At 39.7% G+C, this 23659-nt stretch overlaps 1 protein-coding gene across 4 annotated transcripts in view; it reads left to right on the top strand.

The window, feature by feature from the left end:
* Positions 1-697: 697 nt before the first annotated feature.
* Npnt (nephronectin) overlaps positions 698-23659 on the top strand; it is a 59651-nt gene continuing 36689 nt past the window's right edge. For 2 of the 4 annotated variants that reach the window (XM_090356723.1, XM_090356721.1), the window contains exons 1-3: positions 698-917; positions 2809-2909; positions 14900-14950. In XM_090356723.1, the coding sequence (XP_090212849.1) occupies positions 847-917; positions 2809-2909; positions 14900-14950 (223 nt within the window). In that variant the 5' untranslated portion in view covers positions 698-846. The remainder of the gene's footprint in view (positions 918-2808; positions 2910-14899; positions 14951-23659) is intronic. The other 2 variants (XM_090356722.1, XM_090356724.1) reach the window with 2 other exon arrangements.

The raw sequence follows: 23659 nt of genomic DNA, 5'->3' as shown, positions 1-23659 counted from the left end.
AGAAGTTACAACCCTTCTTCTCTGGTGGGCACTTTTCCCTGGGCCAGCCCTACCCAAACGTGCTTGGAGTTGAACTGGCTGAGATAGAAACAATGTGCACGTTTCTTCCTCAACGTTCCGGGGACAGCCAAACATTTCTTTCAGTTGGTTACAACATTTAAAATAAAATACATCTATGGCGTTTGCCAACTCGGCGGGAGAAACAAACTCCCAGTATGGTTTGGCTCATGGGTCCAGGTCCTGCTGCGGTTTCGCTTAATGCAGACCCTGCTCAGCCCCAGCCACAACCCACGTCTCCCACCTCGGGCTTCTCCGCCCTCGGGTGAAAGCTGCGGTTCTCCACTTTAGCCACCACCTGTTGGGGCGGAACCTTCCCTTTCCGGATCACCCCCCCCTCCCATTTTACTGAGCACCCCATTTTTCCTTTCCTCGGGAAAGGCTGGCAATTTTTGTCCCAGCTTAGAGCCCTCGGCCCCGCCCGGGAGTTGTGGAGCCTGCTGCGCCCCCCCCTCCGCCCTCCCCCAAGTCCGCCCCTGGGGCGGGGCCCTGAGCCCCCAGCCGGCGCCAGTGGCTGCCGGGGCGGCGAGTCCGGCGCGCGCGCCCCCCACTCGCCCCCTCCCGCCCCGCGCGCCCCTCCCCGCGCCGGAGGGGGCCGAGGGGCTGGGCCGAGCCGCACCGCAGACCTGCGCCGCGGAGCCCGCCGCACAGTGGCCGCGGCAGCCGCGGCGGAGGCGGCTGGGGAGGGGGTTCCCGCGATCTGCAGTTCCTCCCGGGAGCTGAGGAAGAGGCACCCCCGAACCCCGCACCCCAACCTGCCCCGCGACCGCTCGGGCCTCCCGGGCCGGCATGGATTTCCTCGCGGCGCTGGCGCTCCTGTGCTCGCTCTACCTGCCCGCGGCCGCCGAGTTCGACGGGAGGTGAGGTGGGCCCCCCCCCGGGGCGCCCTCTCCCCGTTCCCGCGCTGAGTGCGCACTGGGGGTGCCCACTCCCCCGTGCAGAAGTTGGGGCCGCGCGCGGGCGGAGCGGCCGCGGGAGTGGGGGCGCCCTGCCGGAGCCGCGGCTCAGCTCTCCGAGGTGGGGCGCGGCGGGGCGAGCGCGCACCCCGGGGCCGCGCCGGGCGATCGGGTGGAAGAGGGGGGGGGGCTTGATATCTGAGCTGCAGCCCGGGCCCGGCCCCCTGCGCGTTCCCGGACGGAGAACCTTCCAGACCTCGGGGCTGAAGCCGCGTTTGGAGACTGGGGCCGGGGGTGTGTGTGTGTTTTGGTTGGGGGGAGCGGATCACCCGGAGGGGCGCGAGCGACGGCGACCTGTTGGCATCCGCGCTGCCACTTGGTTTTCTTGAGAAATGAGAGTTGGGGCGCCACTGTGTAGAAGAGGGTGCACGCCGCGAGACTCCCCAACCTTCGGCCGAGCCCGCGGGGCTGCGTGCCGTGACAGGTCCCAACCTCGGGGCTGGGTCTCGGCTGTCACTCAGCGGCTCCGCCCCGTCGCCGCGGGGTCCGCTCGCGGGACCGTCGGTGCGCACACCCCGCTGCCCGGCCGACCTCGCCAGCGCCGCCCATCTCCCCCCTTACCCCATCCCCGGCTGCCGCACCTGCTTTACCTGCAGTCTGGTCACCCTACAATCAATCCCATCATTCATAGACTGGCTCTCCTGCAACCCCGAGGGGAACCAGTGGAGCTCTGGGGGGGGGGGGGGGGAAGCGAGGCTGGGAATTCACCACCTGCTAGGAGGGTTATTTTGTACTTTGGGCCTGTGGCTGGGGGGTAGGAAGGGCAGGGAAAGAAAAAAAAAAGATGAAGAGATTTAAGGAAAAATAGTAGCCAAAAATTATGGGTAGTAGCCAAAGACTAGGCTTTTCATTTTACTTCAATTGAAACGTCCACATTTGGGTATATCATGCGTTTCTTACATTTCCAACAACAACAAAAAAAGCACCATGTGATAGGACTACACTGTCGCTGTACCTTTCAAAAGATGTCCAAAACAGACAACACGATCTTTTTGGAGGAAAACAAAAGTCACTGAGGTGTGAATCTAAACAAAGAATCAGTTTAGCAAGTTACTTGTCAGAGTGCCAGTCTACATCCTGCAATTGGAGTTATTTTTTTAGGTGCTATTTTTGTTGAGAGGAAAATAATGTGAACTGTGGATGCAGGCAAGTTTCAAACCATGAGGACACTAAAGGTTTACCTACTTTAAAACGTGGTTGTATTTAATTTTTTTTCTGGTGTGTGTGTGTGTGTGTGTGTGTGTGTGTGTCTGTCTGTCTGTCTGTTTGTGTCTATGTCTGCATCTGTCTGTTTCTGTTTCTCCTCTTTCTTGTTGTATCTCTCAAAAGGGCCCTGCTTCATTTGATTTTCTTTTAGGACTCTCCTTTCTTTTTGTTTCTTCCCCCATCTGTCTTTTATGTGAGGCAGAGATTGTTTTTGCTTTGACTGATCTTAAATACTTTTCAGTTGAAACTGGCACGCCACCCTGCAGTAACAGGTGTGAGCCTTTGAGGAATCTGTTTCATTTCAAGTTTCAGAAATCACCCGGTGAATGGTAGCATTCGCACTGTCTCTCCTTACCCCCTTTCCCCTCCTGTGCTGGAGATGTGTCTGTTTAATTGTCTGCAATTTGAAATTAGATCAGAGCAGAACTGTGTTGCAAAGGGGTTTTATCCTTGCATTTCTGCAGGCATTAAAGAGTTTGTAGAAAGTTGCTGAGTGATTTTCTCCCTCTCTCCCCAAATAACTAAGAGAAATTTAGTTTTGATCTCAGGTATCTTTGTTTATTTTGATTTTTTTCTGTTTGTTTGGTAGGTGGCCCAGGCAAATAGTGTCCTCCATAGGCCTATGTCGGTATGGAGGGAGGATTGACTGCTGCTGGGGCTGGGCCCGCCAGTCCTGGGGACCCTGTCAACGTGAGTATCCAGAGTGTTCAGTTTCTGGGGGAGGAGGGACCTTTCAGGGATCCCCAGTGGACCTGAGTTTGCAGGGACACATCAGAGGGCTCATGACAACTGAGCAAAAACTTGGCTGGGTAGAGCTGACCTGGGTTTTCAGATACACACAAACCCTTCTTCTGCTCCTTTCCAACCCGAGCCACTTCAATGAAGGTGTCAGCTTTGTCACACATGGAAAGTCACCTATGCTGTAGTTATTGGAGCATTTCTCCTCTTATCTCCAGCTCCTGTGTTCTGTCAGGCTTATTCTTTACTTCAGGCTGAGAGATGGAGTTGAGATAATGAGTCTAGACTTTATTTACACTAAATAAGCTGAGAACTTTACTTCTTTAAAGAAATTTTAATTGTCATTATAAAGGTGGTGTACAGAGGCGTTACAATTATATAAGTCAGGTAATGAGTACATTTGTTTTTCGACAACGTCTCCTCTTCCCTTGTTGGCTCCCTCCCATCCCCACCTGTAAGAGAAGTTTACTTACAAAAGCCTCACTATCTCTTGTGTAAAATATCCCATTTGTGGATTTTTATGAAAAACAAATTATATTTCCAGTGTTTTATGTAGACCACACAAGTTAATCAGAGGAAAAAATATCTCTGGAAAAACCATCATTTGAAAGCTTTGTCATTAATAAAAACCATATACAGTGCTCTGGCCTTTCCCCTCCCCCCATCAAGATGGATATGTGAAGGGTAAAATTCATAGCCATATAAATATTTCAGAAATTAGGAAGTTTGTTCCCAAATCTGACCTACATCTCCAATTTTTATCCTTAAAAGAAAAAAGACATGCCAAGGGCATCATGTACAATTATGTTGAGCCCAGGGACGGGGAGTGAAGTTTAAGTTGGGTTCCACCTAGGCAGGTGCTTTATCACCAACAAGGAAAGAGAGTAGGGGAATAGAGAAGGGCAGTTAAGAGTGCTAGATCTAGTGGTGAAGGAACCTGTTTTAGACATGAAGGGCAGTGTTTAACATTCAGTAAAGTTAGATGTTTCCTCAGCTATTTAAACTTCTGAGAATTCATTCTTCCCTTTGTGAAGTAAAGAGAGGGGCATCCAGGCTCTTGTCTCTGCTTTGGGACGGGAAGGTGAAAAGGTGAAACAGATATCTTGTTCTTCCTGTGTATCTCTAAAGGCTAGCCCCTTTAACTGGGTACACCACTGCCTGCTGCAAAAGGGAGATGGTGGTAACTTCCATTTCCGGGAAGAGGAAGGATTGGGCAGTGTTGTTGTGCTCCTCCTGGTTAGTCTATTCTTTATTCTTTCTCAGCGGAGATGGTCTAAAACAAGAATAGTTAGTTCCTTGTGGAATTTAGCCTTCTGCCATTTATATCACAGTGTCAGAAGTCTTTGTATAGCTAGAGGCTAACAGGTGTGGAATTTGCTGAACCACCAGGCTTGTTGTGTTAGCCAAGCAGTGAAGAAGGGCTCCTTCTCTTGGCCCGTCCCTTTCATAGGAAAAAGAAAAAGGGTATCTCTTTGTAGGGAAGGAGTTAATTTACTCCTTTGCTCCTGTAATTTGCAGGCAACTCACAAATCTAATGTAGTGCTTTGAGGTCCACACAAGTCTCCTAGCCACACCCAGGAGAAGGCTGCATTGGCAACACGCCCTGAGAGCCATACTGAGTGCATCTTCCCTTGAAGGTAGAGATTAGTGGCACAGAGGCTGTCTGCCAGGTAGGCTAAACGAATTCCAAGGAGAAATCTCCTCAGATGAGTGGTTCATCAACTGGAATTCCCCAGGAATCACTTCTCAGAGCTGTTGTATATTTCCATACCTTGTAATAACTTTTCCACTCAAATATGTACTAGCTTGGCAATTCTGAATTTCAGTGAGTACAGAGACTTTTTGTTGTCACAGTGAGCATTATAGAAATTTAATCATCTAAGAGATTTCCTCACGTTTTACTTTCTGTGCAGTAGCTTTCCTAACATATAAGATACCATATTTTTACAGCTTCACTTTGTTTCCAATAAAATGCAAAGGGGTTAAACTTGACATGTGATAGTGTTATCTTTTCTATCTTGTTATTCTTCAGTCATCTGAGGAAACTGCCCCGTGGAACTAGTTAATTATTGAAACGGTTATACGCGGTGTCTACACAAGACACCACTTATCCTAGAGTTGGTGAAGGTTTGAGAGCCAGCACAATGGAGCGGATCATGCACTGTGCTGCTAGATTTCTTGATACTAAATTCCAGTTTGAACTCTTGGCTGTGTGACTGAGGGCAAGTATTTCAACTTTCCTAATGCTTTGTTTTCCTCATCTCTAAACTCAACCCCGAATAATACAAACCCAAAGGTCCTAACACATTTTAAGTGAAACTGTTCTCAGCACTGAGTAAATGCTACATACATATTTGGGAAAGTGAAAAAAATGTAAAGGAATACAGGTACCGAGACAGTATTGTAGGAAGGACAAATCTGTGCCATCACCTTTTTTGCTCATTAGCTATGATAAATGTACTTTTTGTATTTATACTGCCCAAATTAATAATGCTTCTCACCTTCTCTATTTCAGTAAAATAAAATTCCTTGACACTTAAAAAAGGACCAAATATGGTGCTTTATCACTAATATTGAAGATGGCAAGGACGTAAAAATGAATTCAAAGATACATGAGTTTTTCGGTGTGTTTCTCCAGAATCTTTATGGTCCAAATGTTTCTTGTCAGTTCAGATCTGCCTGTCTTTCTTTGTTTTGATATAAACACGTTGAGGAATGTCAGGGCAAGAGGTCAGCTCAAAGGGGTAAACAGCCCCCCCCCCCAAAGAGGTGAATAGAATACATTGAGTCTTCCTGATTATATTTTGAAGAATGCTTTCATGAAGTTATTAGTCTGTCACTACATCTATTTAAGGAAAAGTCCTTGCTGTTCTATACCAATTAAATCTGGAAATGGACTACCTACAAACATGCCACACAACTTTTAGGAAATGTAATGTGAAAAATAATTTTGGCTCTTTTATTCTTAAATAATCTTGGAGTTCTTTTCTAAAAGGTGTGGTCTTCCTTATCAAAGATTTCCTGGTTGTCTTTTCTTCTGAATGACTCACTTTGGAACTTTCCTTCAAAGAAAGAAAAGGAAGAGGAAAAAGAGAGGAGGGGAGGGAGAGTCTGATGGAGAGGGAGGGGAAGGGGGAAAGGGAGGGCCTGGGCCTATAGGAAAGCAAAAGGAAACAATTGTAGGTGTCCACAGACCCTCTCGGTGCCTGCCTTAGAAGGAGTGGGGCAAGTGGTGCCTTCATTGTGCTGTCTAGGAGATTGTGTGTATTTCATTCGGCTAAACATTTCTGAGCCATTTTGAACTACTAGTCATGTTAGTCAGACACACATTTGTACACAAATTATGCTGCATTTCATGTTTACTTGTTAGCCTCCTTTCCTTGGACTTCTTTGAAGAAAAGACTGTTGCAGGGCTCTAGTGTCAAGAAACCTCTTCATGAGTCACTGTGTTTAGCCCCAAAGCCATATTCACCTAAGGGACTTTCCATCCTTACCTATAAGGAAGGAGGGATCTGAGATGCAACCCAAACGGGAATTGAATCTGTTCTTCTGCTTCCTTCCTGTACAACCCAGCATTCTGTGGCCACATTCCAGCTCTGCTGGAAAGGCACAACCCATTCCAGAATTAGGCAGGTTGTGTTTTCATAGTTCTTGCATAGATCATACACTTGGCTTTTTTCTGTTCGTTGGTTATTTTGTCTTCTTGATTCATAAATAGATCCCTTGAATGTTGAAAATTCAAATTTTGATTTTTGTATTGTCTTTAGATTCACTTTAATATTGATTATTAATACATCAATGCAATCAATATAACAACCACAATTATTAATATTGATTATTAATATGATATTTAATATTAGTGTGGATCTTTATTGCCTAGTGAAATTTTGCTGTGTTCACACATTGATGGTTGTATCATTACTATTCACAATCCCTCAGTTACTCATTAATGGACACAAAATATCTCTTGCTCTGTAATTATTCCATTCCTTAATTTTTCGTCATCTTAATGAAACATGACCTTTTATTCTGTGAACAATTTCTCTTTTACCAAATGAAGACTCCTGTACCAGAGATTTCTTAGTGTTTATATCTTTCATTTAAAAACTTTTTTTGTGTACTATGGAAACACTTATTAACTAATATATGAAATAGACACTATATTCCTGTATAATTGTTTACTTGAAGATTTGGCTGTATGTGTGACTAATTACAGTGGTATTTTTTAATTGAAAGTACTTTTAAGAAATAAGAGTAAAATCTCATATAGCTAGTTCAGGTTTCAATAAAGCTATTCTCCTTTTGAGTTATTTGGCAGTCAGTGAGACATTTGTGTTTTCATAAGGAAATGATATGAGTTAGGACAGTTTTGTATCTTTTATGCTTAATGCTAGATTTTTGCTTACATTTTTGTTGGAGATTTTGGAAAGGTAGTTTACAGCTACAGACTGATTTTTGCTTTCTTATTTCTAAACTGTATTTTCTACTCTCTTCCCTGCAGGAAGTAACAGTTACAGCTGTACAAAGGCCATGTAAACTGTTAGATTCTTTTTAAGTTTTAAACAAATTTATAGGTTAATGAAACATAGAAACCATGAAATAATAATTCATTCTGAAGCTGTTTTGGAGTTGTTTAGTAATTTTACTTGGATCATGTATTGCTGGCTAATAGTTGCTGACATTGGAAAGAGTGATGAGAAAGCAATTGAATCCCTTCTGTATTTCACATGAAAAGGCTATTAGTTGAAACATAGAGTTTAGTAAATGAATATGTAAATTTCACACTTAATTTACTTGTATCTGTCTAGATTCCCAAGCTTAGTCTTGTAGAAGAAATATAATGTATTAATATTTACTCTCTCCACTGGACATTGACTTCCTGTCCCTTGTCACAAAATTGTACATATTATATCTTTCTTTACATTTTGAATGCAGTATTGAGTGTAGGACCACAGGTCTCTTGCATGCTAAGCAAGTACTCTTTATTCCACAAAATATGCTCACTAAATACAGATCGAGCGGTCACAGCCACGTAATCAAATAGGGACAACCGTCAGCCAATGGTGTCCTGAGACACTCCCCACTTGCTCCAGGCAGGTGGCATCGGTCGCCCTCTGGCTCCTGACTGCTTGCATCACTGAGTGTGGACGTACTGAAGGGCAAATGGCAAACAGTAGGGTCCCCCCACAAGTCCTTGGGCTTTCTCAAGGCTAGAGCTCTACCACTTGAGCCACAGCACCACTTCCAGCTTTTTCTGTGTGTATGGTACCGAGGAATCAAACCCAGGGCTTCATGCATGCTAGGCAAGCACTCTACCACAGGGCCATATTCCTGGCTCCCACCTTACCTCTTAAATCAGAAAATTTGAAATCAGCCTGGAAGGTGACCCATAGTTTGCATTCATAGAAAAGGTATTTCTACTGAATGCCTTTCCATTTGTAGTCAACAACTATAGCAACTTGGGTCGAACATGAATGACTATTTTATACACACTTATGTGGGAGTATGTAGCCTAGCAGTAACTGGGAAACTTTGCTGCTCACACTGTATCAGAGATTTTTAGGTCAGTTTAGTAGAGATAAATAGATGTCATTGCCCTAAGTTTATTAGTTTGCTTTTCTAATTTTGGAATGAGGATATAGAACTTACTCTTTTTTTTTTTGAGCTAGGAATAAAAGCAAGGCAGTGATGATTTTATAATAACTTTCGGCTGTGAACCTAAATCCCCAAGCCCTTAGGAAATAAAAGTTTTTGATGAAGACTACTTAACTTCCACTTCTCCTTGGAAGGTTGTTTAAGAACACCATGTACTGTGAGTGACTTCAAGTGGTCTTGGAATTCAGATTCCAAGCTAAAAGCCATTTTGAAGAAGCTTGACCTTTTTCCAATAGGTAATTTTTGAGCATGTGTAGTCTTCAAAGATAAGTTTCACAGAAATGACTTTGTTCTTTCATTCTTTTCCCCATCAGAACTGATTTTTGTAAGACTATTAAGGTCCACTAATTTCCTGAGATCCTCTCATGCAGTTAATCCGGGCAGCTCTTAACCTTTATGGATTAGAAATTTTAGTGCTTATCAAGCTGGAAGGGAAGCACTCTAAGTCCCTGCAAGGTTAGCTGCTAAATCTGCCCTCAAACAAAGAGAGGGGTATGCTGCTGGAAGTACATGCTGGGTCCAATCCACTTCTCAAAAACTTTTGATCAGTTATCAAAACTGGTGGGTACTTCCCCATCTTCCTGTGACATGTCCAATGTCCATCAATTATATTTGGTGCTTTTCATTTGTAGAATTCACTGTGGACATGCCTGTGTGCATGTCTAGGCCTCCTGGTCTTTCTTAATTTTTTCACTCTTATCACTTGAGTCATACCTCTCTAGTTCTAATTTTTGTTAGTTAATTGGAGACAAGAGTCTCTCAGATTTGTCTTTCCAGGCTGGCTTTGAACCAGGATATTTTTGTTTGTTTGTTTTTCATGGGGCTTGAACTCTGGGCCTGGGCGTTGTCCCTGAGCTCTTCAGCTCATGGCTACCCCTGTACCACTTGAACCACAGTGCCACTTCTGGTTTCCTGGTGGTTAATTGGAGATAAGAATGTCACAGACTTTCCTGTCCTGGTTGGCTTTGAACCATGATCCTCAAATCTCAGCCTCCTGAGTAACTAAGATTACAGGCATGAGCCACTGGTGCCAGGCTTGAACCCAGATCTTCAGGTTACAGGTGTGAGCCACCAACGCCTGACTTATCTTCTAAGTATTTCAAGTCATTTGAATCACCTATATACTTTTATGGTGCTAATCTGATCTTCAGATCTCAGCCTCTTGGGTAGCTAGGATTGCAGGCTTTGAGGCACAGGCCCCTACCTAGCATAGGCATTTAAAAATATAATTTTAATTTTATTGTTAAGGGGTTATATGGAGGGGTTTCTATTTCATAAGCCAGGTAATTAGTGCATTTCTTTTGGTAATGTCACTCCAAGCACAGATGTATTTAGAATTCCTATTTTTCTAATACTAAATTCTAGCCTTTGGTAGGCAGCCAGTGTTTCTTATTAATTTGCAAAGGTTTTTGAATATTTTCAAAATTAGTAGTTCTTAGATGTAGATGTACTTGCTGAAAGCCTTAAAATAGGCTTATTTGCACAGAGTATTTAAATTTGTTTTCATTAAAAGTTCCCTAAGTTCAAAGAAAAATGTTGCTAAATTTACAGAGGCTGAACTCCACAGGTAGACTTTCCAAATACGAGTTTCTGGCACCCGAAGTATTTCAGTCTTTGGAATCTTCTATCTTATATCACTGTGAAAATTTTATAGAGAGTTGGTTATTATCTACCAAATGTTTGCATGGTAACAAATGACAAATTCATTGCTCATTAATAGAAAAACACAAATTTCAACTACGTATACTATAATACATAGTATATTTTATAGTATAGTATATTTTATTGTTTTTAATTAAATTTTTACTATCTTTAGTTGTACAGAAAGGCTTCAATTCAACATGTCAGTTTGTTGAGTACAATCAATAATTCTCCCCATCTCTCTCAACCTCACCCACTCCTTCAATTTTTTGAATTCCACTTTCACATATATATTTTGAGTGTTATGACTGCATTCACAGTGTGTTTAAATGTATATGTTTAGAGGTTATGGATAAACTGGTCCAAATTCTTATTCTTTCATAGTGCTTCTTAAAGATGATGATATAGTGAGAGCCTTTGATTTTTTATTTGATTTTAAATTCACTGACAAATTATTGAGTGTATTTTGATGTCTATGTGTAGCGGAGTATTAAGATATTCTGTTGTATTCTTTTTAAGGCAGAAGTAGTTTTGAGACATCCTTTGGAGAATACAGTATAAAATTATGAAGAAATAACTAGATGTATTCAATACTTGTGTAGAAGAATTCTTCTGAGGAATTCTCTTACAGCTTTTAATTCGTAGGAAAGAGTACACTGAAGTCATTCAAGCTTTCCATGTGCTGCTCATATCTATTTCCTGGATGTGGATGTTAGTGTGATACAGTGTGCTGAGTTATGTAGTTAGGAATTGAGCAACTGCTTTTTGACAACAAAAAGCATAACATTTGCCATATAGAGAAATTTCTCACTATTTCTTCTAGCTGATAGTGAGGGCTGTAAGGTAGAAGGACATGTTGAAGCAGACCTTCCCTTTTTTTTTTTTTTTTTTTTTTTTTTTGCGTGTACCTGGCATTTGTCAACGGTGGGAGGAGCTTCTTGCTTAAAAGGCTGTGTGCCTCTGTCTGAGTCATATGGTAACGGTATCAGCCATAACAATCTTTAACACTTCCATATTAAGATTGTTTTACATACCTAGAATTTGGTCATTTTTACAACCTTTTGCAGTAAATGAAACTATATCCAAGAAGATAAAGAAAAGGACTTACTTTCTTAAGATTTCTGATTTTTTCTTCCTTTTCCCATTTTTCTCTTTCTCTTCCCTCCTTCCTACCTTCCCTTTCTCTCCTCTATCTTCTTTCTCTCTTATTTCCCTTTCCCTCTCCTGCCCTCCCTCTCTCCGCCTTTCTCTCTCCCTCCCTCTTTCATGAGACATGGTCTCAATGTGTAGTCCTTAAACTTTTGATTCTTTTACCTCAGCCTTCTGAGCGCTGATAGTATAGATGTAAGCCGATATACCTAGCTGTAAATCTTTTCTGCTTTTCTTCCTGGGGATTGAACCCAGGACCTCTCCTATTCTAGGCAAGTGCCCTATCACTGAGCACTAACCACCTCCTTTTCTTCAGCAGTCTCAACTTCAAGGTTGTTTCCAAAGTGTAAACTTGTATTAAAGAGGCAAGAAAAATTAATCAGAATAGTTTCATTTGATTTGAATGAGTCACCATTTCATAATATTATCAGAGTGCTCATTAATTTTTGAGTGAGTTGCAACTTCATAGAGTTATCAGAGAACTTATTAATTTTAACCATGCAGAGTAAAGCATATATTATCAGATGGAGGTCTTCAATAAATTGAAACAGTGGTTCTGGGACCAGTTGTAAAAGATAGTCAACCCTACAGTTGTAAGTTGTAACTGTGTACCTTTGCTGGAAATGCTGCCTGAATTGACTCCAGTGACAAACTGAAACAGCTGTAGAGAAACATTTTGAGAGAAAATAAGACTGATTTCTTTTTTTTTCTTTCATATGTTTTATTTTTATTTTTAATGAAGGTGGACAGAACATTCAAAAGGAGGGCAACAGCCACGCACGGTGGCTCATGTCTATAAGCCTAGCTACTCAGGAGGCTGAGATTTGAGGAATGCAGTAGAAAGGCAGCCCGGACACAAAAGGTCCTAAGACTCTCATCTCCAATTAACCACTAGAAAACCAGTGGTGGGGCTGTGGCTGAGCTGAAGAGCTCAGGGACAACGCCCAGGACCAGAGTTCAAGCCTCATGACAGAGAAAACAACAACAACAACAAAAAACAGCAATAAGTGATCTAAAACTCCCTTTTTTCTAGTTAAATACTAGATGAAATGCAGAAGGTAAACAAATAGAAAAACAAATTATTAGTTCTCTTGGGAAAGACAAATTGGAAAATAGTAAATATATAAAGTCAATGAAAACAAAGGAAAGTCACTAAAAAGACATACGATGAGGGCTAGAATGAACAGCCATTCAGAAAATATAGAAAAAGTAAATTTGCTCCTTGGAAAACCACTGTCCGGGGGCCCATAAATTTTGGAATCCTTGTGTATTAAATTCATAATTATACAACATGCTTGTTAAGCTGTCTGGCATTCTACTACTCAATCCACACATCAAGTTTGGCTTTTGCTAACTACTTTGAAGGTGGATTTTTTTTCTTCCAGTACTGGCTTGAATCTGTGATCCTCTAGTTTTCATCATTCTGACTAGCCATGATTAAAGAACAATGATACCAGCATGTAGCTGGAATGCCCAATATAACTCTATCCCTCACATTTTCTGAGACAAAAACCGTAATCAATGGAAAGTTAGTTTCCCCTATGTCCTTTTGTTTACAATTCTCTAGAAAACCTATTTCTTGTCATAAAATAGATTATTTTCATATGTGAAATTATTTCTTTGAGGACAGTAAGATAGCAACAGTTACCAAGACCTGCCCGCCTTCCTCTTACTTTATAGATTGAACTCTAAAATTTAAGCAGCATTTTGCAGCTGTGTGGTATGAAATATGAAAAACAAAGTAGTGCTTCCCCTCTTTGTCAGATTAAGACTGATTTCTTAAAGAAATGTTTTGTGCTGCTAATGAATTCCACTTTAGGGCTTCTCATAATGCATCCCAAAGTTCTGCCCTTCCACAGATGCATGGGGTCCATTTATTTTTGGTACCTTTACCAAAAATTGGCATGATAGCTGCCTATGGAAATTTTCTGATTAATCAGTAAAGAATAGAGAAATATTCTGGAAGCAGTCTGTTCCAAGTTCAGCATTTCTTTACTTAAAATATAGTTGTATGGAATGTGGACTAAAATTTTATGTTGTCTTAACAGATATACATAATTATACTGTAAAATTTGTGGTGTAAGTCCAGGCTAATTTATGTTAAATAGGAAAAATGTGGCCCAAGCTTAAGATAGAAGAAAGAAGTATAGTAGAACTGTTTAGTTTCATAGAACTAAGATAGGTAGTTAGAAAATAATGATGTTTGCTATTCTTTAATACTTGTTTTACCTTGGGTTAAAACACTTTTCCTAATAAATTACCCCATTCAAAATTGGCATTGAAAATTGAAAGAAACGGTATCCTTTTATAAATTTTCTCTTTACCATGCATAAATGAACACTTTTCATTACTATGTGATCCAGAATCTAATTTATCCTTTGATTCATTTTCAGTTGTAAATCAGATTGCATTTGATTTGCTTCATTATTCCTTTTTAACAAATATGTTGACCATCAAGATATGGACAGGTTCTTTCAAAATTGAAACAGCAATAAAAACACTAATTGCTGCAAACCTAACCAACATGGGAAAAAAAGGTCTATCAGACACATGTACTTTATGCCTTTATAATATAGATCAATCATTCTGGGTTACAAGTTTAAATATTACTCATTGAATCAAATTTTATATGGAATATCTTTTTTGTTATCTTCTACAACCAAGGCTCCTTTCATATGTTTAAATTAAACATAAAATGACACGATAAAGTTGACATTTTATATTTTTATGGAAGAAAGGCATTATTCCAAAACAGAAGCGATAAAATCACTGCTTTCCTTCCAGGAATCTTGGTAGGTTGAATATTGACCATAATTACTAGTTTTTCAAGTCTTTTCCCTTTCCTTCCATGTATCTGGCTTATTTATGCATCCTCAAGTGAAATGGCTGAGCTTTCATAGTTAATTCTTGTTGCTATTGACAACCAAAGCAGCCTTGCAAGAAGAAAATCCAGTGAAAGGGATGAAAAAAAATCAACCTTAATATTTCCTCCCCAAGTCTGGAGAGAAGGAAAAATACAGTATGTGAGAGGCAGGTAAGTAAAGATCTGTCAGTTTAACAACTACCAACCCTGGTTGCTAATTGTTAAAAGTTGTAATTCTTTTTCAGATATCTTATCCAACATTCATTTAAATAAAAGGATACTGTCTCTAAGAACCAAAAATTAATATTGTCAAAAATTGGAATTGAAAATTGGATTGGATTATACCAGTGTAACCAAAGGTCTGAGATATTTTATTAGAATTCCAACTGCAGAAGAATAGCAGAACTTTAATTATTGGTTAATATTTTTTGTTACAAAATGCCTTTAATAACAACATGGTGACTAAATTATTACTATTTTAAACATGTCCTAGACTTTTTTTTTTGTTTCAGAAAGCACTGAAAGTTGAATGTGTGTAAGTCTCCGGGAATGTAACAAGTTGATAAATACCCAAGCCCAGCCTCCTTACAGAGAAAAGATCTGGAATTTCTTTTTTTGGACATTTGTTTTGCAGCTTTCTACGTCTTAAGGCAGAGAATAGCAAGGATAAGGTGCCAGCTCAAAGGTTAGATGAACCTATTTATTGAAATGCTTTGGCTAATCTATGTCTTGAAAGGCATAACTTCTAAATAATAACTCTCTAAAGCTATAAACAACACTTAACCTTAGTTATTTTCCACTTGCATTTTTGGGGGGTGGCAGGGAGACTGTTCTTTTAGAGATGTACTTAATTCTATTTTTAATTATACTATGTTAATTTTCATTCAGCTGTTACATTCAGCTTTTCCCTTTCAGTTTCCTCTTGTTTTATAAATCTAATAAATTGACCTCCATTCTAACCTAAAGGACAGTTTAAATTTTTAACATTTAAAGAAGTAAATACAATATTTTAAAAACCCCAAACAAAAAACTTAGTCCACCAAATGGAATTACTAACATCAGCCTATCATTTACCTGAGGGAAATGTGTTTCATATTAATTAATTCTTCATAGAACAATTCAGGTAAGAAACATTCTTACTGTGTAAAATATACAAGCTGTTTTAATAACACATACGTGTTTATATGCTATTGTTTTGGTATATAAAGCATTCTTTGTTTCAGATATTTGGAGCAGTGAATAAATGCTACTTAACAAATCACCCTATGACATGTTAGTGGAAAACTTTGGTGCAATACATGAAATGCTAATGTTCAAATGGAATTGGTTCCAAGAAGACAATGTACTTTCATATAATTGATGCAAGATATTATCATATGTATCACAGAAAATGCTTTTAATTGAGAATTTTAATAGGAAACATTTGAGACCCACACTGAGAGTAAAAGTTCAGGAAATTGATTAAATGATACTAAAAATAAAGGCTGGAGAGTAACACAGGATCAGGGCTTTGAGGGGACAGAGAGTGTTGACATTACAAATTGTGATCTTTTAGGAACTTAACTTTTCTGAGTTTCCAGAGTCCATTTGGGTGACATGTAGATAGTAGTCTTACATTATAGGATTTTAAAATGAGGCTCAAATAAGAAAACAAGTACAGCACTTACCTCAGGACTTAGCTCAGTAGAGGTAGTGGTGCTGATGGAAAGGACAAATAATGGAATTAAGGCCCTGATGGGTTTTAACTGTGCTTTGGTGAGTTAGAGGTCCATGTAGGAGAAGGAGGGAGTGATGACACCAATTTTGAAGATGTTTGATTCACCTTTGAGACTCGAAAGTAGAAAGTTTCGATGCGTGATTGAGTTCAGAGTAACATCTGAGGGCATAGAATTGCTTCAGTTTTCTTCCACCACTGAACTCTAACCTTCCTTTCTGCTCTTTAGTAGCATTGATAAGCACGTCGCTGATCATTTCATTGATCTGCCATACTAGATCAGCTTTAAACAGAAAAACGTGGGATTGCCACAATACTATGGTCTGTATTAGATGAAATAGTATCATAGTAATTTCTTGAAAAAAAATTCTTGTTTATCCTTTGACCTCACAGTTGAAAAAAAAAAAGATCACTACATTTGTTTCAATCAAGGGATGGAAAAAATCTCTATAAGCAATTTATCTTTTATCCCTTTTGGCTGGCTTTTTCTGCGTTGTGTCATTGTTCTTTCTAAGCAAATGTTGGACTATAAGTGAATCCATGTGAAGAAAGGATAGCTACTTTGTGTGTTTGTGTACTGGTCCTGGAACTTGAATTCAGGGCCTTGTACTATTGCTTAGGTTTTCCATGTAAGACTGGAGCCCTACCACTTGAGCCAGATTTCTACTTCTGACTTTTAGCAGGTTCACTGGAATTAAAGAGTCTCCTTCAGATTTTTCTGTCCCAGCTGCCTTGGAATCATGATCCTTAGATTTCAGCATTGGGAGTAGAGAGGATTAGAGTGAGCTACCAGTACCTAGCTTCTCATTTATTTTTAAATAGCTCATTGCTGCTTTCTTTTGAATGCCATCCTAACTGTCACAGCCAGGAATTTGTCTCCTCTCTACATGTTGTGACACTTGTGTGTAGCCTAATTCATACTGTTATACAGTGGTTTCTTGTGGACTGGTTATTGGTTCTGCTGGACTGTTGATTTCATAAAGAAAACACATCTTTATACCAGTCAGTTCAGTATACTTTATTTTTCTTTGTGCTAGTCTTGGGGCTTGGACTCAGGGCCTATATACTGTCCCTGTGCTTATTTGCTCAAATCTAGTGCACTACCACTTGAACCACAGTTCCATTTCAGGCTTTTCACTGGATAATTGGAGATAAGAGTCTCAAGAACTTTCTTACCTAGGCTGGCTTTGAACCACAATCCTCAGATCTCAGTGCTCCTAAGTAGCTAGGATCACAGGTGTGAGCCATTGGTGCCTAGCCAGTAAAGAAGTAAGGACCACATATTTCTATATAAAAGAAATAAATACAATGATAAAAATGTGATCTTGATGAATGGATGGTAGTTTCCAGGAAAAGAAGCTTACTGGGGAAAGGTTCTTTGTATGCCTACCTTTTGACCTTATTCTATAGCATAGAACTTAACCCTTTCTTAAGCTTCTAAAAAAGAAGTTAGTTTACATTCGTGGAAACATGAATATGTAATCTGATTGTGCCATCTTCTGTTTATATTCTACTGGCTGTTCACAACCGTGGGGAGTCTCCTGACTCTTAAGAGCAAGGCTCTTTCAGGCTGACAACTGCTTTCTATTTGAAGGGTTATTTTAGTGGTTGCTGCTATCACAGTGCCCTGCCATTGTGTTTCAGACCTTCTGTGCCTCCTGCCTGTTGTATTCTGCTCATTCTGAGTAAAAGTCTCTTCACTTGTTCTCTTGGTGAGTTTCTACTCATTCTCTAAGATTCAGCTCACAATTTCTCCTAAAAGCATCTCCGGGCATCTGTCCCACTCTTTCTTCCTTGTAGAAGAATTCTGTCTTCTGTATTCTTTTAATACCTTATACACCTGTCATGGCTGTCCTTGTCAGAAGATTGTGTGTGTTCCAGAAGAGGTACTTGTACATTGAAAGAAATGGACTTAAACCCTACAAATATGTAGCATGAGGTACGCATGCATACATAAAAACATGTGTTTATATAGTTTATGATAGGAGTATATAAGAAGCTTATGAAATCATCAGAGAAGAAAATACATTTTATATAAGGAGCTAAAGCATATCTTGGTATGGTAATGGTTGACATAGTGTTAAAACCAGACTAGATGTGATTCCAGTAGAGAAGGGTACAGATGGCATTCCCTATGACCGTGTGGAGATATCAGAGATGATTACTTCCCATGAATTACATTTAGCTAGTTATGTACACGTGCTCAGAGATGAGGCTGGTGGAATAGGGGGTAGTCAGATCATGAAATGTAGTATTGAATGTCATCTTTAGCACTGCGGAGGATAAGTTAAAAACATGATGGTAGAGCAGAAGCTGGCAGCTCATGCCTGTAATGCCAGCTACTCAGGAGGCCGAGATCTAAGGATTGAAGTTGGAAGTCAGCCTAGGAAGTAAGTCCTGGAGACTCTTGAATTAACCACCAAAAAGCTGAAAGTGAAGGTGTGGTTCAAGTGATAGAGTGACATTCTTGAGCAAAAATGTTAAGATAATGATCAGGCCCTGAGTTAAGTCCTGGGCATAGTTACATAATTAATCACCATTATCTACCCCGTGTGTGTGTGTGTGTGTGTGTGTGTGTGTGTGTGTGTGTGTGTGTACCTGGGCTTCAACTGCGAGCCTGGGCACCATCCCTTAGTTTTTATACTCAAGGTTAATGATTTGTCTCTTAAACCCCAGATCCATGTCCAGCTTCTTTTCACTTAACTGGAGATCAGAGTGTCATGGACTTTCCTGCCCAGGCTGGATTTGAACTGTAATCCTCAGGTCTCAGCCTCCTGAGTAGGATTATAGGCATAGGCCCTCAGTGTCGATTCCCTTCTACTTTTCTTCTTAGCATTTTTCTTTAATGTCACTCTCTTTTACAGATTCCTTCCAGTTGTTGAAGTGGTTCTGTTCTGTTTCAGAACACCAAAGGAACTGTGGTAGAGTGAGCTTGGACCTGGGTCTTAACTTTCTTTCCATGTTGGCTGCTCACTTCTGCCATATTTGGATTCCGTGAGGATAAATCCAGTCAGCCATGTGAAATGGTTTGCAGTTTTGTTCATGAGAGCATTCAGCAGGCAGCCTTTTTAATAACAGTCCAAACCACTTTAACTTTTTTATTTTTCTACTTCAGCAGGACTATGACTTTGAACATCATGGAATTGACACAGCATTTTGGCACTAGAACTTGGATGAGCTAGAATTAGATACTAGAATTTTGGGAGAGCTGAGTTGTGGAGCTCATGGACAATAGCATTTCTGTTGTCTTGTTCTACATGTGAGATGTGTCGTCCTAAGGCCCTTTTCACTGGATGCCAGTAAAACTCTGCCTCCATTCCCAGGTCCTATTAATAGAGTAGTGAGCTATTTCAGGCTGCTTTTAGCCACTTGTGCTCTTTGCAAAAGATATTCTAATTATGTTTTCTTTTCTTCTCAAATGACTCTATCACAGTCTGAATTCTGTGGCACTATTGGAGTACTGAGATTTGAAATTTCTTTGTTTTCTTTCTATCTTGTCTGTCTGTCGTCTGTCTGTCTGTCTGTCTATTCTGCTATACCATTCCTTGCTTCCCTGTCACTTTGTTTCTAAGCAGAATAAACTGGGAGATCAGGTTCTGTTTTTTTTTTTCCCCCATACTGGGGATTGAACTCAGGGCCTCACACTTTTGCATGGGTTTCTCACCCAGCTTTTGGCTTTTCTCATACTTTACCATTTGAGCCATATCTCCACACCCGCATTTTGCTTCTTAATTGAAGATAAGAGTCTCTTGTACTTCGCTGCCTGTGCTGGCTTTAAAGCATAATCCTCTGATCTCAACCTCCTGAGATTTACAGCCTCCAAGGATTACAGTCATGAAGCACTAGCACCTGTCAAGACAAGTTTCTTTGTTGCTGATTTTAGTAGTTCCATGCCTGAATAGCAACATTATGTAGATTGGAAAATTAACAAATGGTTGTTAGAATTTTGAAGACTTTATTTATGTGAAGAATGCCCATTCAATGATACCTGAGGTTGTTGGGCTGCTTTTGCCTTGTCACCTTCTTGACTCCCTATCTCCGTAAGCTTCTCAATGTGTTCTTTTTTTTCCCCCCATACTTTGGCACTTGGATCCCAGTATGGTTAGCTTACTTATAAAAGACTGTAGGATGGTCATTGGGGTTTTGTTTGCCCCTGGCTAATATGATAACTTAATACTTCTGTCTCAGTTAGAAAAAAATGTTGCAGTTCTCAGGACCCTACTAACATCTATTAGGATGGGATTGTTTTGTTTTTTTTTGAGTCACATTTTAGAGTGTGTAGTCAAACAGAAGAGGTTTGGACATGTGACATGAAGAGCTATGTTTGGTTTGCCAGTTGAGACTTGTTTCTTTTTCTGGTTAAAACAGTGACGTAAAGGCCACTTTAAGGGCATCTTGGAGACTCTGCTACAGGAATGTTAAGAAGTTTTGAATTTGATTTATTTGGGCTTAGTTCTGGAAACTGGTTTTGGAAAGCAAAAGAAAACTGTCCTATCTGTGATCTATACCTGGCTTTAACTGAGCTAGTGATAGCGGGCCATCAGTATGGCCCAGATTTCTGATTTCTCTGATGAAGCAGAAAAACAATCTTCCTTTTGCTGATTTTATGGCATCAATAGACACATTGTTGCTTCCAAATTTAGTGTATCAGCTGTAGTTGATGGTTTTAGAACTGTACTACTAAATGAAAATAGATCTTTTTAATTTATTTTCTGTTTTTAGGAACAGGTGAATGATTTACTATTCACAAAGATATGCTTCCAAGTGTTGGTTTTGCTGGCTCCTAAGAGCCAGCAACTTATTACAAGAAAGACCAATTTATATGAAAGTTAGAAGTCATTTTTTCTGTGGTTTAATATTTTAAATCTTATTCATATTTTTAATCTAGTTATTTAGATGTAGAAATGAAGTTCCTTTATATTTCCATGAAGATATATTTATAACTATAACTATATGTGTATATATTTTTGAAAAATATGATATGGACATGTATATACACACTCATATCCATAAATATGAGCATGCATACACACATACACAGTCTTTGTTGACTTTTTAATAAATAGATTAAGTCCAGATTCCACAGCTCAGTGCTCAAAGATACTTGGCTGGGTGTAACAGTGGCACAAAGAATTCAGAGTAATATTTTACCTCTTGCTCTTCCTTCCATTCTCAGGATCACCATATGATCATGAAATAGCACTGTTATTCGACCGTGCCTTTTGCATTCCAGATAGAAATACAGAGGCAGACATATTTGTCAGGACCCAAAGACCCTACCTGATCACTTCTTCTTACATATGGAGTAGCCAGAATTTAATCATTTAGATACCTGTAGCTACCAAGGAAGATAGGAAAATATAGTTTCCCCTTGCTAACTACTTCTGTACTAAAGCAAAAAGTACAAAAATACAAAAAGTCATTGTGCATTAAAGCAGGGAAAAAGGGAAAGATAGATATTGGTAAGGATCCAAAGAATTCAGCGAGGCTCTTTATGATCTATCTTAGTCTCCTTTTGATACATGTGCTGTTGGAAGCACTTTACAGCACAGCCCCCAGACACTTTGCACTCACTGAGAAGCCTCTTCACATCTCCTTCTGCCATTCTGCTCATATTCTGAAAGGTTTTCAGTCTAATCCCAGCTGCCTCTTACCTCTGACACTTGCTCAGCGTACAGTTCTCAACTGAGGCTTTTCCAGCATCTGTAACTGTAATTACCCACACATCTTTGTTCCTTTATCTCTCCTAGCCCTTGTCATGGCTTAAACAAAATTAGCTACACACTTAATTTTTCATAACTTCTGTGACTCATCTCTGCACATTTGTCTAGCATAATATATCGTACATAGTAAGTATTCCATGCATATTTGCTGAATTTTACCCAGACATAATGACAACAAGATGATAGGAGAAAGCCCTTTGTGCAAAATGTTACAAAGTTTCCCCTTTCTGGGAAGAAACTAATTAGTTTAGCTTCGGGACTATCCTATTGCCTTTAATAGCCATTGGCCAATCTGTAATTATTGGTTACTTTAGTGAAGAGTCTGCAATTAGCAGTTTGCTTTAAAATACTGAACTCACATTAACAGTCTTGACCTCTTGGAATGTATGGCTTTGCTGTGCCCAAGATTAGGGTACTTTGTTGAGAACACATAACAAAAAAGGGAGGGGGAAAAGACTCTTTAGTAACCAGAGCACACCTGATAAGTAGATGCTTATGGAGCCAGCGATTGGTCAGAGGACAAGAAAGCCTGGGGAGAAGACTCATCTCTTCTAAGTGTTCTAAATGCACTTCTTCATGCTTTTAAGTGGTATTTTCTAAGCTACTTTTTCATGTTTGTAGATATATTTCTAAATCCCAGCTATTCTAAAAGGCTATAATATCTTGACATAGCTAATGAATTTTAAGATACCTACTTCATTTTTTCAAAATATGGCATTTTGAGTACCTCAGTGATATTTGATTATTCAAGTTGTATTCATATATAAGCCTTAAGATTTATGTAATATCCTTTATTTAAGATTGTAATGTCACATATAGAGTAACTGTCTCTATAACCTACTTTAAACATCTGTCCATAGTATAAACTGTCTGCTATATGTATGATCTACTGTAGGTGATGTTGGAAGCCCTCTGAGATAGTTCATTTCTCCTCATGAAACTGAACAAAATTCCATCCTTTTAAATGTCATGTCCAATATCTGGTCTTAAGGATTTTTCCAACTCTATCTCTCTATTATGTACTCTCTCTGTTCATCTTCTTTCTGTAAACTTTTTAGTCTAATACCTCTAGAGCTTCTGTGTCTTAAGCATTTATTTGTAGAGACTCAGGCTACGTTGGTGCAAGAAATGGACAGGAAGTAAAATTAGCAAATAAGCCTGTAAATGTGAGGGAGGCTTAGCGAGTGTCAGTGAGGGGATGCAGAAAACAATACAACACATACGTTGAACTTGCAGGACTTTCAAAGGAAGGGCAATTGGGAGCATATCCTAGGACAAAGGCTAGCATGGCTGAAAGGAGGAGGAGCAAGTGTTCTAAAGCTTTGAAACATTTGGCCATTGTTAACTCCTTCTCTCTGGATCTTCAAAGGTTTAACCACTTTTCACTCTGGTGTTGAAGTTTATCTTCCTGTCATCATCCCAAATTGTGCCTTCCTCATGTCCAACGTGAATGACTTCATTTGTCTTCTAACTGCCTTTTCTGCCTCTAGATGTTTTCCCATCCATTCTGTATATAATTATGTGGATGTTCCCAGAGCTTTATTTTGGTCCACTAATTCTCCTGATGATGACAAACTTAGAATAGCTCCACATTTCATTTAGTGTGAATTAACGTTTGAAACTTCTGATGCCACCCACCAACGACTGCTTCTCACCTTCCCAGAAACATTGTCAGCCTTTTTACCCATACTAGTCTCTTGAGTGATCTCTGACTTATCTGTGATCAACTATGCTAAGTAATTTTCTTATCAAGTAGTTCCTTTCAATGTTTGCATGCTTCATGGTTTAACACAAGTATCTCCTGTGAGACTTGTGTACAGATCTGGATGGATTTGCTTATGGAGTGATTTCTTCATAAATGCTACCCATTTTGCTAATAAATATTGCCTTGAATTAAAAGCATGTTTTTAAAATAATTTTTATTGTGATTAATAGAAGGGTTACATTATATTCACCA

The sequence above is a fragment of the Megascapheus bottae genome, chromosome 23 (assembly GCF_031878675.1).
Source record: "Megascapheus bottae isolate mThoBot1 chromosome 23, mThoBot2.hap1, whole genome shotgun sequence".
NCBI lineage: Eukaryota > Metazoa > Chordata > Mammalia > Rodentia > Geomyidae > Megascapheus > Megascapheus bottae.
This window is presented reverse-complemented; position numbering and strand designations above follow the sequence as displayed.